Source organism: Thamnophis elegans, chromosome 5 (genome assembly GCF_009769535.1).
Source record: "Thamnophis elegans isolate rThaEle1 chromosome 5, rThaEle1.pri, whole genome shotgun sequence".
Classification (NCBI taxonomy): Eukaryota; Metazoa; Chordata; class Lepidosauria; order Squamata; family Colubridae; genus Thamnophis; species Thamnophis elegans.
Window position 1 is genome coordinate 74,017,350 of NC_045545.1, and position 13,586 is coordinate 74,030,935.

At 38.5% G+C, this 13,586-nt stretch overlaps 1 protein-coding gene across 1 annotated transcript; it reads left to right on the top strand.

The window, feature by feature from the left end:
- The first annotated feature begins 959 nt into the window (after positions 1–959).
- MANBAL (mannosidase beta like) lies at positions 960–7,571 on the top strand. Its single transcript, XM_032217223.1, has 3 exons — positions 960–1,016; positions 2,685–2,882; positions 7,070–7,571. The coding sequence occupies exons 2-3, from the start codon at positions 2,733–2,735 to the stop codon at positions 7,175–7,177; spliced, it is 258 nt and encodes an 85-aa protein (XP_032073114.1). The 5' UTR covers positions 960–1,016; positions 2,685–2,732; the 3' UTR covers positions 7,178–7,571.
- The last annotated feature ends 6,015 nt before the right edge of the window (positions 7,572–13,586 follow it).

Consider the following 13,586-nt stretch of genomic DNA (forward strand, 5'->3'; position numbering starts at 1 on the left):
CCTCATGGATAAATCTTGGAACTTTGTGATGTCTAGATATAACTCACTATTTGAATAAACATAAAAAGAAAAATGTCATTCTTGACTGATTCCACAATTTGCCTAAATGTGTCTAAGTCTGCCCCATGTAGAATTCCAGAAAAGCGATCATTCTATTTCCAAATCTCATCAAAAGGATTTTAATGTGCTATCATTCAATATTGATATTGTTTCCTGATTGCTTATTTGTATCCTATGACTATCATTAAATGTTGTACCTTATGATTCTTGATGAATGTATCTTGGTTTTTTTATGTACACTGATAGCATAGGCACCAAAGACAAATTCTTTGTGTGCGTCCAATCACACTTGGCCAATAAAGAATTCTATTCTATTCTATTCTTCTCTGATAATTCTGAAAGGGGACAGAGTGCAGAATAAGGAAAGCAGGATAACACTCCATCTTCTTTGCAAGCTCTTGCTTTTTTAGTGTTTCCTGCAGATTTTTTCTGTAACCAAATCTGTCAATTCCTCTGTTATTAAGGAATAACAGAGAAACATTGTCCAGAGTTCTAGCTTGGTAGCCTCCCATCTATTCTAGATTTGCACTCTCTTCTTCGCCGTTTCGTTTCGTAGGATCTGAGTTCCCTGCTTCAACCCAAAACAACACCTTAAGGTCAAACAAGCAAACAGGAAGGGTATCCCCTAGGGCGGCTAGTTCCACAGCTCCCGCTGTCCCCCCCCCCAACCCGTCCGTGAGTGTAGGAGCCCCAAAGAGCCCCGTTTCGTAGTATGTAGGTCGGTTCTTCCCCTTAACCCAGATTTCTCTGGCTGGTGATGCTCCGAAGCCATCGGCTCTGAGAAATAAGTCTTGGGGGAGGGACGGAGACTTCGCAACGCCAGCGAGCGAAGGGACGATGGAATAAGGGGCGGGGCTATCTGGCCAATGCATTGCTACCGGCCGTTGCTAAGGGAGGAAGTACTTCCTGGGGGATCAAAAGCACTTCCGGGGAACGAGGTTCGTCTTGAGTGGGAGGTAAGAGGGGCGATGAGAGAGGTTAATAAGATTCATGGAAGTCTCTTTTTTTGGCAGTGGGTAGACTGTAGACCCTCGTTTGAGAGGGAGAAAAATGATGGCTTTTCTATAATTTCTATCTATTCTAGCTCTAGTCCTGCCGGACGATTGATCTATAAACGAACGAGCTTTTCGCATTTCTTCTAATGTTTTTCTTCTTTTTTTCCGCTTAAAGAAATCCTGAATTTCGCCCAGCAAATTGGTCTAATGCCTTCCCAAAAGGGGGAAAAAAACTCAACGGCTGTGATTTTATTAGACACATTTTTTAAAGTAAAAATGGCAGATTGGAAGTAAGAGAGGAGGAAATCTATGCCTTCATAAATAAACGTCTCCAAGAGATTTATTTATTTATTTATTTAAAAATGCACGTGGTATTTGGGCAGATGACTTTTTAAACTTACTTTTTGATCGCATACAGCTTGGCTCTGCTCTTCCTGTTTTAAGAGCAATGGCTTCCATTGATGGAGATTTCATGGTTTATTTTTTTTAAATAATTCTGAGGGGTTTTTAAATGTATAATACTTGAAGTGGCAAAACACTACAGAACCAAAAGTTTTGATGAATGCTGAACCTAGAAAGATGCTGTCCATCCTCCAGAACAGGAAAATGTGATAAGAGGCAGCATGGAGGGATTAAAAGCTAAATGAAGCTTTGGTTGCTATTTCTACTGCTATCAAATTCCTATTTGATACTGTTCAGTTATTTCTTTTACTTCTGGAGTGCATCAATGTTGTGTTTGAGAATTCTGCCTCATCACATCATCACGGCTTTATTCACCCTCTAAATCTTTGGATTAAAATTCCCATATCTACTTTTAAGCAGGTATTCCAGAATAGCTTGCTTTCTGTATAAAAATAGACACAGATATCATCCCTCTATATTTTTAATATATGCATTGAAATGATTGCCTCAAAGTTTGAATTTTGGTAATAGGAGTTGTATTGACAAAAGTCAGGCCATTATACAATTTATCAAATGGAACCTATCTAAACACGAATTTAAATACAATATAGAATTAAAAATCAGTTAAAACAGGCATCATGTTCCAACAGTCAGTGAATTCAGGCAGTGATCAGATCAAAAATTCACTGCAATGAATGGCAAAACTTTTAGCTTGGTAAAGAGTGAACAAATGTACTATAAAAGGAAAAGCCAATTTACTGTTCCCACTAATCAAACCTCTCAAAGGGTGGAAAAAGCAGCAACGTGTATTCTAATACTAATATAAAGGCAAATCTGTATTATGATGGCTGGAATAATACCCTATAAGTATTCTAATCCCGAACCACTGAGGAATTTGAAGGCTAAACTGATATTTTTGATCACTCCCAGAAATGGACCGGTAGTAGCCAAGGAGGAATAGAATAGCCTTTGTCAACCTGACTTGTTCCACATGTTTGTTGGACTCCTGTGGAACTAAACTTCAACCTCCATGCTACGTAAGATTTCTAAGACCTGGAGTCCAACACATCTGCAAGGTACCCAGTTCGTGGAAGCTCAGTATCACACTCAAATAACCAACACCATTTTGGCCATTTGCTTCAGCATTTTGTGCCTTTCAGAGTTCCCGAATGAGGATTATAACACTGAAAAAAATGCATATTTCAACGGCACTTCTTTTCTTTGCAGAGATAAGGCAGTGTAATTTTGTTGGAAGTGTACTTAAGGACTTCACTAATGGCTACTGAGTTGGATTTTTCACCCCCTGAAATCCCAGAGCCCACCTTTATGGAGAACATCTTACACTATGGCCTTTTCTTTGGGGCCATTTTCCAGCTTATTTGTGTTCTGGCGATAATCCTCCCTGTTCCAAAGACATATAAAATGGTAAGCATTTCTTGTCTATGACCATGCTAATGCAACTGGGCATTGTAACTAACTGCCAGTTTGGCAACAATCCGATTGTTACCTGTTTTTTTTCTCTCTCAAATACACTGCTTTTTTTTTCTTTCATTCTTACAAACACAAAGGACAAAGAAACATCAGTTGAGCGGTATTTCATCTATTAGAAGCTTCCTGTGAATGATAGGAAGCCCATGGCATCCTGACAATTGCAGCTGTCTCCTTAAAATAGAAATGTAGAATCTTTTTTTGCTGAAGGTGACCACATTTTTTTAATATTATCTTCCAGAGAAAGCACATGGCAGAACTGGGTACAACCAAAGTCAATACAGGCTGTAGCTCATACTGAAACTGAGAGTAGCCCAAGCCAGCATTTCCATTTCTTCTTGCTTCCTCCCCCCTCCCCCGCCAAATTCTCTCTCTTCTCTTTTCTTCAATCATCTATTTCCATGTTTACTCCACCAAGCTTATTGCCATTTTTACACTTCTAAAAGTAGAAACCTTTACTTCCTCTGGTACTTTTGTAAGGTCTCTCATCCACACTCTGACTTCTTTCATTCTTCTCCACATCTCTCTATTCTTTTTTTCTGGGAAAAAACAAGGGGAACAAAATAAAGAGATGTAATCCAATTCAGTGACAATCATTGTAGAAAATTAACATAAGGAAAGAGATGGCAGGTTAGATACAGATATCTGGCAAACTGAGAGGACTGTTCTTAATTAGAAATGTCATCTCTCTGCCAGGAAGTGATATAGCAAAGGATTCTAGATTAGGGAAAAACACAGGCAAAAATCAGTATTCTTGGCACTTGTGGACACATGAGTATTTGGCAAGACGGTGGTCATTGTTATATTTTCTTACATACTCCTTGTACAAAAAGTAGTTGCATATTATGGATTGTTTGTTATGGAGATTATAGTTCATTTCCCAAAATACCACTGACAACATCACTGTTCTGAAATTGTCACTTTTATTTGGTTTCAAAGTTTGATTGACCAATCTCTGGGCCTCCCTCTTCAAAATTAAAGCAGGATTTTCAGAATTCAAATTTTGAATAAGACTAACCTTGTGCACTTGGTGGTACAATTGTGTGTTTGTAACTTGGTAATTAAACAAAGTAGCTTCCCTTCCTTCTCCTGTTTCAAATTTATTCTAGGAATCCATGTTTTTGGCAGGACTGATTTTTATTCCTTTGCACCTGTCTACAGTAAGCCATACATTGTTTTAATTTAGCCCCAAATGCTGAGTATCATGCCAACTAGCTGATGAGTTTGCAATTATGAATTATTTTGTAGCAAAGAAAACTTTAATTGTTTGAATGCAAACTAAGTCAACTTTCCAGCAAATAATAAACATATCAGATTTCCTCAGTGAAAAGCAAATGCTAGAATATAATGCAGCTATAACATTTTTAAAATGGCAGGAATTTATTCCATAAGCTATACATTTTCACATAGGAATTAACCCTGTAATTTAGTAGTGTAGCATTGCTTGAGATTGTAAGAATCAATGAGTGCAGAAAAAAGTTAGGCAAACACAATTCTCATAAGCACCTGATTGGGGCTTAAGTTGTCTTGGGAATCTCCTGGTGACTAACAATCATCCTTTGTCATGCACTATTTCCAATTTTAAAATTTGTTCTGATTATTAAAAGAAAGCATGGATATTCTTTACTTAGCATAGTAATTTTATCTGTTTACATGTTTTTTTCTTTATTCAGGAACAATTAAATTATGCACTTTAAATCTCTGAGTGATTAATACTTTTGCTTCTGTTTGTCCAAAACATTGGAATTTCCTGTGGGTGAATCACATACCTTGGCATGCGAGTCCTCTACCCTTTCTTGGAAAGGCACATAAGCAAATTGCCATAGCCCTGTAACTTAGGAGAGAGTTCAGCCAGGTTCATTGATGTTAAAGATACAAGCAAGCTTTCTTCCCGTTCGGGCAGAGCAAAATTTGCATTGCTTTCTAAGAGGCTTAAAATCAGCATAGAACCCTGTGCCAGTTTTTGTGCCTTTTTTTCCAGTTGGCCTACATTAATTGTGGACATCTTTAGAATTCAAAAAATATTTATATCAAAACTTGTTTAATGAGGGAAAGCAATCTGTGAATTTGGCTTCCTCTAAAAATGTCATGAAACTGTTTTCTCCATGTGTTTCCAAAAAAAATCCCACCAGTTTTTATAAACTTATCAAGCATGTAACAAAGTAGGCTAGACAGAGGGTGGAAGAAATATTTAAAATTAAAGCTGATACGAAAGTCATAAAGTTTGCATGGATAGAGCCTAAAAAAACCAGTCTCAAATGAATAGTCTGAATTCAGAGTTCTGCTAATTTCGGACACATACTAATCTTTGTTAACGCAAAACAAATAATGCATCATGAATTACTAGATTATAGTATATATATACATTTTTAAAGGAGTCACAGAAAACCAACATGGTCAGGATTATCCAAATCTCAGGTGATAACGCTGTTCCAAAGGGCAGGTGCTTTGACAGAGAAGGCATGTTTCTTTGGTCTCACTAGGTGGCAGTGTTTCATAGAGGTGATCCAAAGCATGTCCACCCTTCAGATCCCATGGGTCAGCCAGAAACACTCAGAGATAGGTGGCCCCACAAGTAACAGAGCCTCAGTCATGAAGAGCTTTATGAGTGATAACCAGCACCATGAAGTGCACTTGGGAACTTGTAGATGCCTAATGTAGCTGTGTAATACTGATATTGTATAGGATAACCTGATGGATCCATAACTATACACACCATTGCATTTTGGACCAGTTGTAGCTTCTTGGTGGTGTTTAAGAGCAGCCTCATATGGCAGTGATTGCGAACCTTTTTTGGCTCGCAGGGGGAGCATGCGTGGGCGTGCCACACATGCACATCCTTCCCCTTCCTGCACGCATACATGCGCGACCAGACTTCCCCCCTCCCCACACACTTTTGGCACTCTTTTTTCATCCTCCCCCGGCTCCAGAGGCTTTCACACACACACCAAGCCCTCTGGAGCGTGAAAAACTGGCCCTAATGGGCACACCGGAAGTTCTGGAACAGACTTCCAGCAAAAAATGGCCCTACAGCCAAACCGGAAGTGACTTCCAGTTTGTCCGTAGGGCAAAAAACGGCCATACCAGCAAATCAGAAGCCCATTCCAGAACTTCCGGTTTGCGTGTAGGGCTGGTTTTTCGTGCTCCGGAGCTTCCCTGAAAAATGGCCTCAAAAGAAGGCCAAAGTCGGAGCTGACAGGGCAACGCCTCGCGTTCCCTGACAAAAGGCTCTGTGTGCCACAGGTTCACCATCATGTTCATATGGTATGACTTGCAGCAGTCCAGTCAGGAAGCGACTAAGGCATGACTGACCATAAGTAGGGCTTCCTGATCAAGAAACTGGTGCACAAGGTCGATTTGTTCAAAGGCCTTCTTGGTCATGACTACCAACTGTTCTTCAAGTAGAATGGAAAATCCAAGAGGACACACAAATTGCACACAAGTTTTGTCTAGCAAGTCTAATCCTATCCAAAAAGTTAGACAGTCTCTAGATTTAAGGAGCCCTAGAATCCATAATCTTTCAGTCTTGTTTCGGTAAAGACATTTACTACTATCTTCTATTAGTCCTCCTCCCCCCATTCACTTTGTTCTTAACATCTTTGCTTCTTTTCCTTCTCTGTGATAGAGTTCTGACTTAAGTTCTTTGAGGCATTTCTTTCTCCCTTTCCCTATTTAGGATCAAAGGCTTTAGCATAGTATTGCTATTTTCTGAATAATCAGCTAATTATTCATTGTTAGATTTTAATGTTTTTTCACATATATATTTTTTTGCCCACTTTGGCTACAAAGTAGTGCTGAAAGGCACTCATCACCTCAAAGTACATGTGGTAATGTCCAATGTTAAGATTGTAGAGTTGTTATTGTTTTTTAAAAATGTCATTCATATAAGTGTCATCCCAATAAAAATACCTAAGGTCAGCCTGAATAAACTTTTAAATTTAATTTTCTGTTTAAAAGACATAAGTATAAAACATGCAGTACTTAGAAAATACAGTGCCTTTGATTTTATAAATGAGTCATGAGCACTTTTATCCAGCATTCTCCTGTACCAGCAAATAATAAAAAAGATCTACCACCTATCCACAAAATCATTAATGTTCTGTTTCCCTTCATAAACTTAACAGGATGCTGAAAGCTTTGAGACGAAAAGTGCTGAAGTAGTCAAGAAACCCAAAATTGCTGCCCTCTCAGTGAACAAGAAGCTCAAAAAAGAAACAAAGAAGAAACGATAAAATGATATCATGATGAAATTTTCACAGCAACCTTATGGAAACAAGTCAAATTGCAGTGAAGATGACACTGCAAATATGTTTGATAAAGCTGTCCTTATTCTGGTTTTGAGGAAGTAGATAACACTTTCTAAAATGGCTCCAGGTTCATTGTTTCACCTGATCTGTAATAAATAACCTGTGAGGTTAGTGAGAAATACCTTACAGTTTGGTTCAGTAACAGGAAAACAATCTTGTTTGAGGGGCATCTGGATCATAGACACGTCCCATTACAACACTATTTTCCATGTTTTAAACAGTGGGATTGAACACTCTACTACTTTTGTATGTTGTTAATATAATTGGTTATAGTATTACTCTTTCATTTTTTTATTAAAAAACAGTCCTAATAACTATCTGAATTTAGCTTTCTTTGAATTTGATAATTCTTTGGAGTTTTACTGTTTTCCTATTGTTGGGTATAATAAACCAAGTTGTTCAGATTCTCTTTAAGCGTATTGGACTGAATAAATGAAAACTGTGATTCCCGCTCAACAAAAGATGAACATTTCTGTGCCAATAAAAAAGTCTCCGAGCCAGTTTGGTGTAGTGGTTAAGGCATCAAGCCAGAAACTGGGAGACTGGGAGTACTAGTCTCACTTTAGGCACAAAGCCAGCAGGGCTTTGTCACTCAATCTCAGCCTTAGTAGGGTGTAATGACAAACCACTTCTGAAAAACCTTGCCAAGAAAACTGCAGGAACTTGTTCAAGCAGTCTCCGACAAACAAAAACAGAAGGGAGGTGGAAAACCTTTGTAGTGATATCAACAGGTCAGTTGTGGATCTTCTACTAGTAAACAAAATGTACTTCCAAGTGAGATAGCATTTGTTATGCTGTTGATAGCAAATTGAAGACAGAATTGTGGTGTCTATGTAGACAAAACGGAGCTATTGAGAAACTAGAAGCATCTGTTCACATTCCTGGGAAAATTCCCAAATCTGCAGATGGGGGGGGGGGGAATTAACTAGATAAAAACTAAACCTGAACAAAACTATTCCATGCTGCCAAATATATATATATATCTTTATGTTAAGATCAAAATATACCATCTGCTATGCTAAGTGTCTGCCCCTGCCATCTTATGATGTTCCACAGGCAAGCTTACTTAGTGCTGACTTTATTATGCAATAGGTCAAATGTGTCATGTCTGCCATGGGATCCATGAAGCTGGATCAAACCAATCCCATGGAAGGTAGTGGGAGTCCATGGGATAAAGAGACAAACCCTTCTATGCAAATATTATAACGTAGGAGGAGCCAGAGAGTTCAATCTTAGGTAGCGGCAGATGTTTTTCTCTTAGGGTGCAAAGAAAAAAAAAATTGCTGCAAACTCCACATAAGCATCAGGAAGGGCATCTGACCAGTAAATGCTTAGCTCCACTTAGTCACCCAAATTAAGGGACTACAGAGTCATAAAATGGGGAAGAAACCAAAGTAGGAGCCAGAGAAAGTTGGGGGACCTGCAAATTCACCCCTTCAGGCTCACCCCTGGGGCTTTGTCCTTCCATTTGTCCTGGACCTGTTTCAGGTTCCAGAAAGATCTTCACCTAATTTTTTTTTCCAGACCTGCTTAGGAATCTCAACTTCATGGAACACATTTCCCGAGGTCACTATTCCTACTGATCTCAGACCTAACAAAAGGGCTTTCCAATACCATTTGCATCAGGAGAGTAGGCGACGGAGACCCTCTGTCAGTGTGGAAGGCATTTTTTCTTTTTTCGGCTTCCTGACTATCACATATGTTAGCCTGGGAATTTAGGAGGGTGGTTTGGTTGGAGCGGTAGAGTTTATCCATAACAACATTCATTCTTCTGGGAACCAAGGACACTTGCCTGGACCTGGATAGTAGTAGTTGAAGATTGTCTTCAGTTACATTGGATTTGACCATGTGATGAACATGTGGGTGTGGGGCAAGGGTTGTGAACTTTCAATTGGCGGGGAAAGCCTGGAAGCTTTCAGATTCGGGTTTCCCCAGATGTGCCAACGTGACATCTCTAATAAAGTGGAATTTTGAGGAACTTCAGACCTTGGAGTTTTATTTGTTGGGGGTGGTTTCTTTGGAACCCTGGCACCCTCCTCACCTTGCATCCGCTTTGAATTCAAAGTTCAGGATGTAGATACTGAGTTTAAAATAGTGTTTCTCACTCTTAGCAACTTTCAGCTCCCAGAATTCATCAGTCGTACTGCAAAAACACAATAAATAGTCCTTTGCCAGTGTAGCAACATAAAGCAAACTGCCAGGAATGTTTGAGAACAAAAATTGCCACGGAAGTAGGAAAGAACCTGTAGAAATGCAGATTTATTTTTTAAATCCTCAATTTATGTTGGAATATAGATGAAGAAGAGAGTTCAGAAAGGAAGACCTGGTGTTAAATTGACATACAGTACTAGAAGTCGCACCTAACTTCATCAAATGCATTGATCCACTCTACACATTAGATGAAATGAATGGCAATTCATGAAATCTTGTGCCTTTTATAAAATTGATTAGGCAGAAAGGGTGCTAATAAACTTCTTTTAGGACTCGGGCATGAAAATGTAGCGCATGTTCAGTCTCTTCAAATTAAACATTCTTTTGGCTTAATTATTTCATAGTATTTTCATTAGCAGAGGTACATTAGTATTTTAAAGAATAATAGTTATGCATGAAATGTGAATGTTATGGTGGAAAATATCAGAAGTTACCAAAGTTGTGGGCTAGATTTAAAAGCTTAAAAACATCCTCAGAAAAAGGAAATGGCAAATCAAGCTCACATTTTTTCCAAGGAAAGCTCATTAATAGCCCATGAAATCACCAGGATTCAAATTTAACAAGAAGGATATTTTACTTAAACACAATGGAACCAGGAGCAAACTGAGTTTCAATGAAAATACATTTTTTGTTTAGCTTCTTTGTCTGCTTATAAGGTAAGCTTCAAAGCCCCTGAAATCCTGCCACTCATAAATAATTGAAATTGACAAAATCATGAATATCAGTTCAACTCCAAAAGCTGAGAAGTTTGTATTACTACTTTCCAGCTTCTGGTCTGTTAGCAATTATTTTAATTGAGGATGTTTTTTACCCTCTGGGTAAAATAGTCAGAGCAGCTAATAAAATCATCCAGATTCCGTCGCAAAAGTCAACTTCCAATCATCTACTTTGTGGACTGCAGATTTTAGAGGCATTTGCAAATTTTCCAAGGGACATCATCCCCAGACAATATTCTCAATAATAGCAAGACTAGATTAACTTTTCTTTCTCCGTGGGATAATTGTATTCTAAGGTGAGACGAGAGCAGTAATTAAATACTCCTCAAGGAGTGCTCTCTTCTATTAAATCCCTCCTCCCTCTCCTTTTGAAAGACCTATTTTGGAAGTTCCCAGTAGACAATGCCCAGATTTATGCACTGGATTCTGATAGACTTGACTTTTCTCCCTCTCAGCATTAACAACTAGGATGATGGCATTTTTCATTAAGAGAAAAATATATTTGTCTGTTGAGGATTCTTCCCTTTGCAATCTGCTCCTTTTTGTTGCTTTCTGTTGGCTGAGATTGATTATGTTAACAGCATGTCTTTATTCAGCTCTTGTTCTGGGGATCAGGTCCCACAGGAGGCTCTGTAAGAAGTAGCTCATGACCAATAATCCTAGGGGCACAGTTCATTTAAATCCTGATTAATCCTTTTCAGATCTCCTTTACTTTTGTTTTGGTGCACTGACTCCCTGCCTTGCGTGCACCCAGGCAGAAAGTTGTTCCTGGAAGAGAGATAAAGCAGCAGCAGCTCGGGGCTGTTTCAAGGCAGGCAGATACCTGCCCTGGCTTCTTCAAGACTCAGAAATAGATGGTTTAGAGCTGTTGCGTGGCTGCTTGATTGGCTTCTTCTGAAGCAAGGACCTGAAGCTGTAAACAATTTATGAAAATAAGAATATTCTCCTGACACAGATGTATGGTTCTAAATTAGGGAGCTGGGAATGAGCGTGATTTCATTCATTTGATTTATAGCCTACCTGATTCACAGAAGTATTAAAAAATTTGTCTGGACAAGAGTAAGGGACTTCCCATGTGAGAGAGCTACTGGCAAACTTCAACCATCACTGTAATATTGGGGAGCAGTTTCACTATGGTGATCCATATTCTAGTCTTTAAAAAGTATAAGAGTTTCTCTGGGTGAATCCAATACTATATAGAATCTATATAGTATTGGATTCACCCAGGTAAACTCTTATACTTTTTTATCTATATTATAGATAAAGATAAAGGTTCCCCCTCACACATGCGTGCTAGTTGTTCCTGACTCTAGCGGGTGGTGCTTATCTCTGTTTCAAAGCCGAAGAGTCAGCGCTGTCCGAAGATGTCTCCATGGTCATGTGGCCAGCATGACTAAATGCAGAAGGCGCATAGAACGCTGTTACCTTCCCACCAAAGGTGGTTCCTATTTTTCTACTTGCATTTTTACAGGCTTTCACACTGCTAGGTTGGCCAAAGCTGGGACAAGTAATGGGAGCTCACTCCGTTATGCGGTGCTAGGGATTCAAATTGCCGAACTGCTGACCTTTCTGATCAACAAGCTCAGCATCTTAGCCATTGAGCCACAGCGCCCCTTAGGAGATCCAAACTCTAGCCCAAAATAAGTATAAGAGTTTTCTGGGTGAATCCAATACTATATAGAGAAAACCATTATATATTTAGATGAGATAGCACCAATCAAAATAGGCCACCTTTACTAATGGCTGTATTCACTGTACCTATTTTTCTGAGTTTGCTGTTGCTTTGGTATCATTTCATCTTGTCATTTTGTAATATTGATAAAGATGGCTCTTACAAGAGCCAATTTTAAATTTTAAAGGGAAGTTCCAAATAAGCCATAATATCTCTTATCAAATACATTCCTTTGTTCTTCATGAAAACAGTCATATCCAAAGGCCCAGACTGGGATATCTGTAAAATTAAAATCTCTGTTAACTTATTTAAACAGGCTAGGCACTCCCTCATTATGGAAGCTCTACATTTTTCAGGTTAAATTGTATGTTCTCCTCTTATATGCAATTATAGTGTTTGACATCACTGTCTAGTACTTTTCATTAAAAGCAAACAAACACAATTTGCTTAATAACTTCTAGTTTTAAATGCTGTTCTCTAACCTGTAATGTCCAGTGTTCTTAAGATATTCACTTAACTTTGTTGCTATCTGATATGTAAACTAAATCCTGAACTGAATTACTGCTACTTGTCTTCAGTTGGAATCTTTTCTGCCTTTAGTATTTGAAATCATTTAGCCAGTCCACCTGGAATCCTTTGTGCTAAAAACATATACAGCACAATAAGAGTTAATGTCATGCTGCAACTAATAATTAAGGGCACAATGACCTCATTCACATGGTATGGTAGGCCAGGGATTCTTAAATAATGGTTTATTGGAAAACCCACCACTACTACTGGGAGTGTCAGGCATCACACTAAGGATAGGTTATGAATTTCAAACTTCATTAAAACTTAATGAAAAGCTGAGCAACACTCATTTTGTAGTTCTCACCGCACTACTATTCAGGTTTTCAATGACACAATTATTTCAACACAATTGTATTTTGGAAAGAAATTATGTAAAAGATCTCAGGGTTCTGTCCATCTATCTGTATGCCAGCAGGATAACTGTCCAAAACAGAAGAGGATCAAATTTGATGTGGTAACAGAAGCCAACAAAGGAACAAGTTTGAAAATGGGGCAAATTAGATTGGGAATTCTAAAGGAAAATGCTCCCCCAATGCATCTCTATAGGAAAGGCAACTGGGCAGCGTCCTGCGGTCTTGGTGATTTCGTCCCAGGTCACCAAGAATTGACACTACCTTAATGGTATAAATAAATAAAAACAATGTCATGGGATATGGATGCTAAATTCCTTGCAAAAAGCAACATGATGAAGACGAGGTTGATCATTATAATCTATATGATTTTCTCCCCTAAAATAACAAAATGCAGCCCAAGGCTAGCAAAAATGGCCAACATATGATTTAGCAAGAAATATGACTCAATCAGTTTCTAATGTTTGATATGTTCCACAGTAATGAAAGAGAAGGACTGTGCTGTCTATAAGGAAAGCCTTTTTAATGCAATTAAGTAATTCTGAGATGGATTTCCAAGATTTTAAAAACTCTTTAAAAAGAAGGAACCTTTAATTCTAACTAGTCCTGGCCTTAACTAGTTTCAAACTTGATAGTGGCTGCCCAACAGATTTCTTCTCAAGGAAACTTGGAATTACTATCCCAAAATATCACCTATTTGAATCTTTTTATGAGGTCATCATTGGATTTATAAACTATCCTAGATACATTTTCCATCAGTGGGATTTGCTCTTCAAGAAGTCAGTTTACAAAGTTGGTCAGCTATGTTGGATCAC

Coding starts and splice junctions, on each gene's coding strand:
- MANBAL (XM_032217223.1), top strand. CDS start 2,733: ATGGCTACTGAGTTGGATTTTTCACCCCCTGAAATCCCAGAGCCCACC. Junction 2,883..7,069: donor TTCCAAAGACATATAAAATG/GTAAGCATTTCT, acceptor TAAACTTAACAG/GATGCTGAAAGCTTTGAGAC.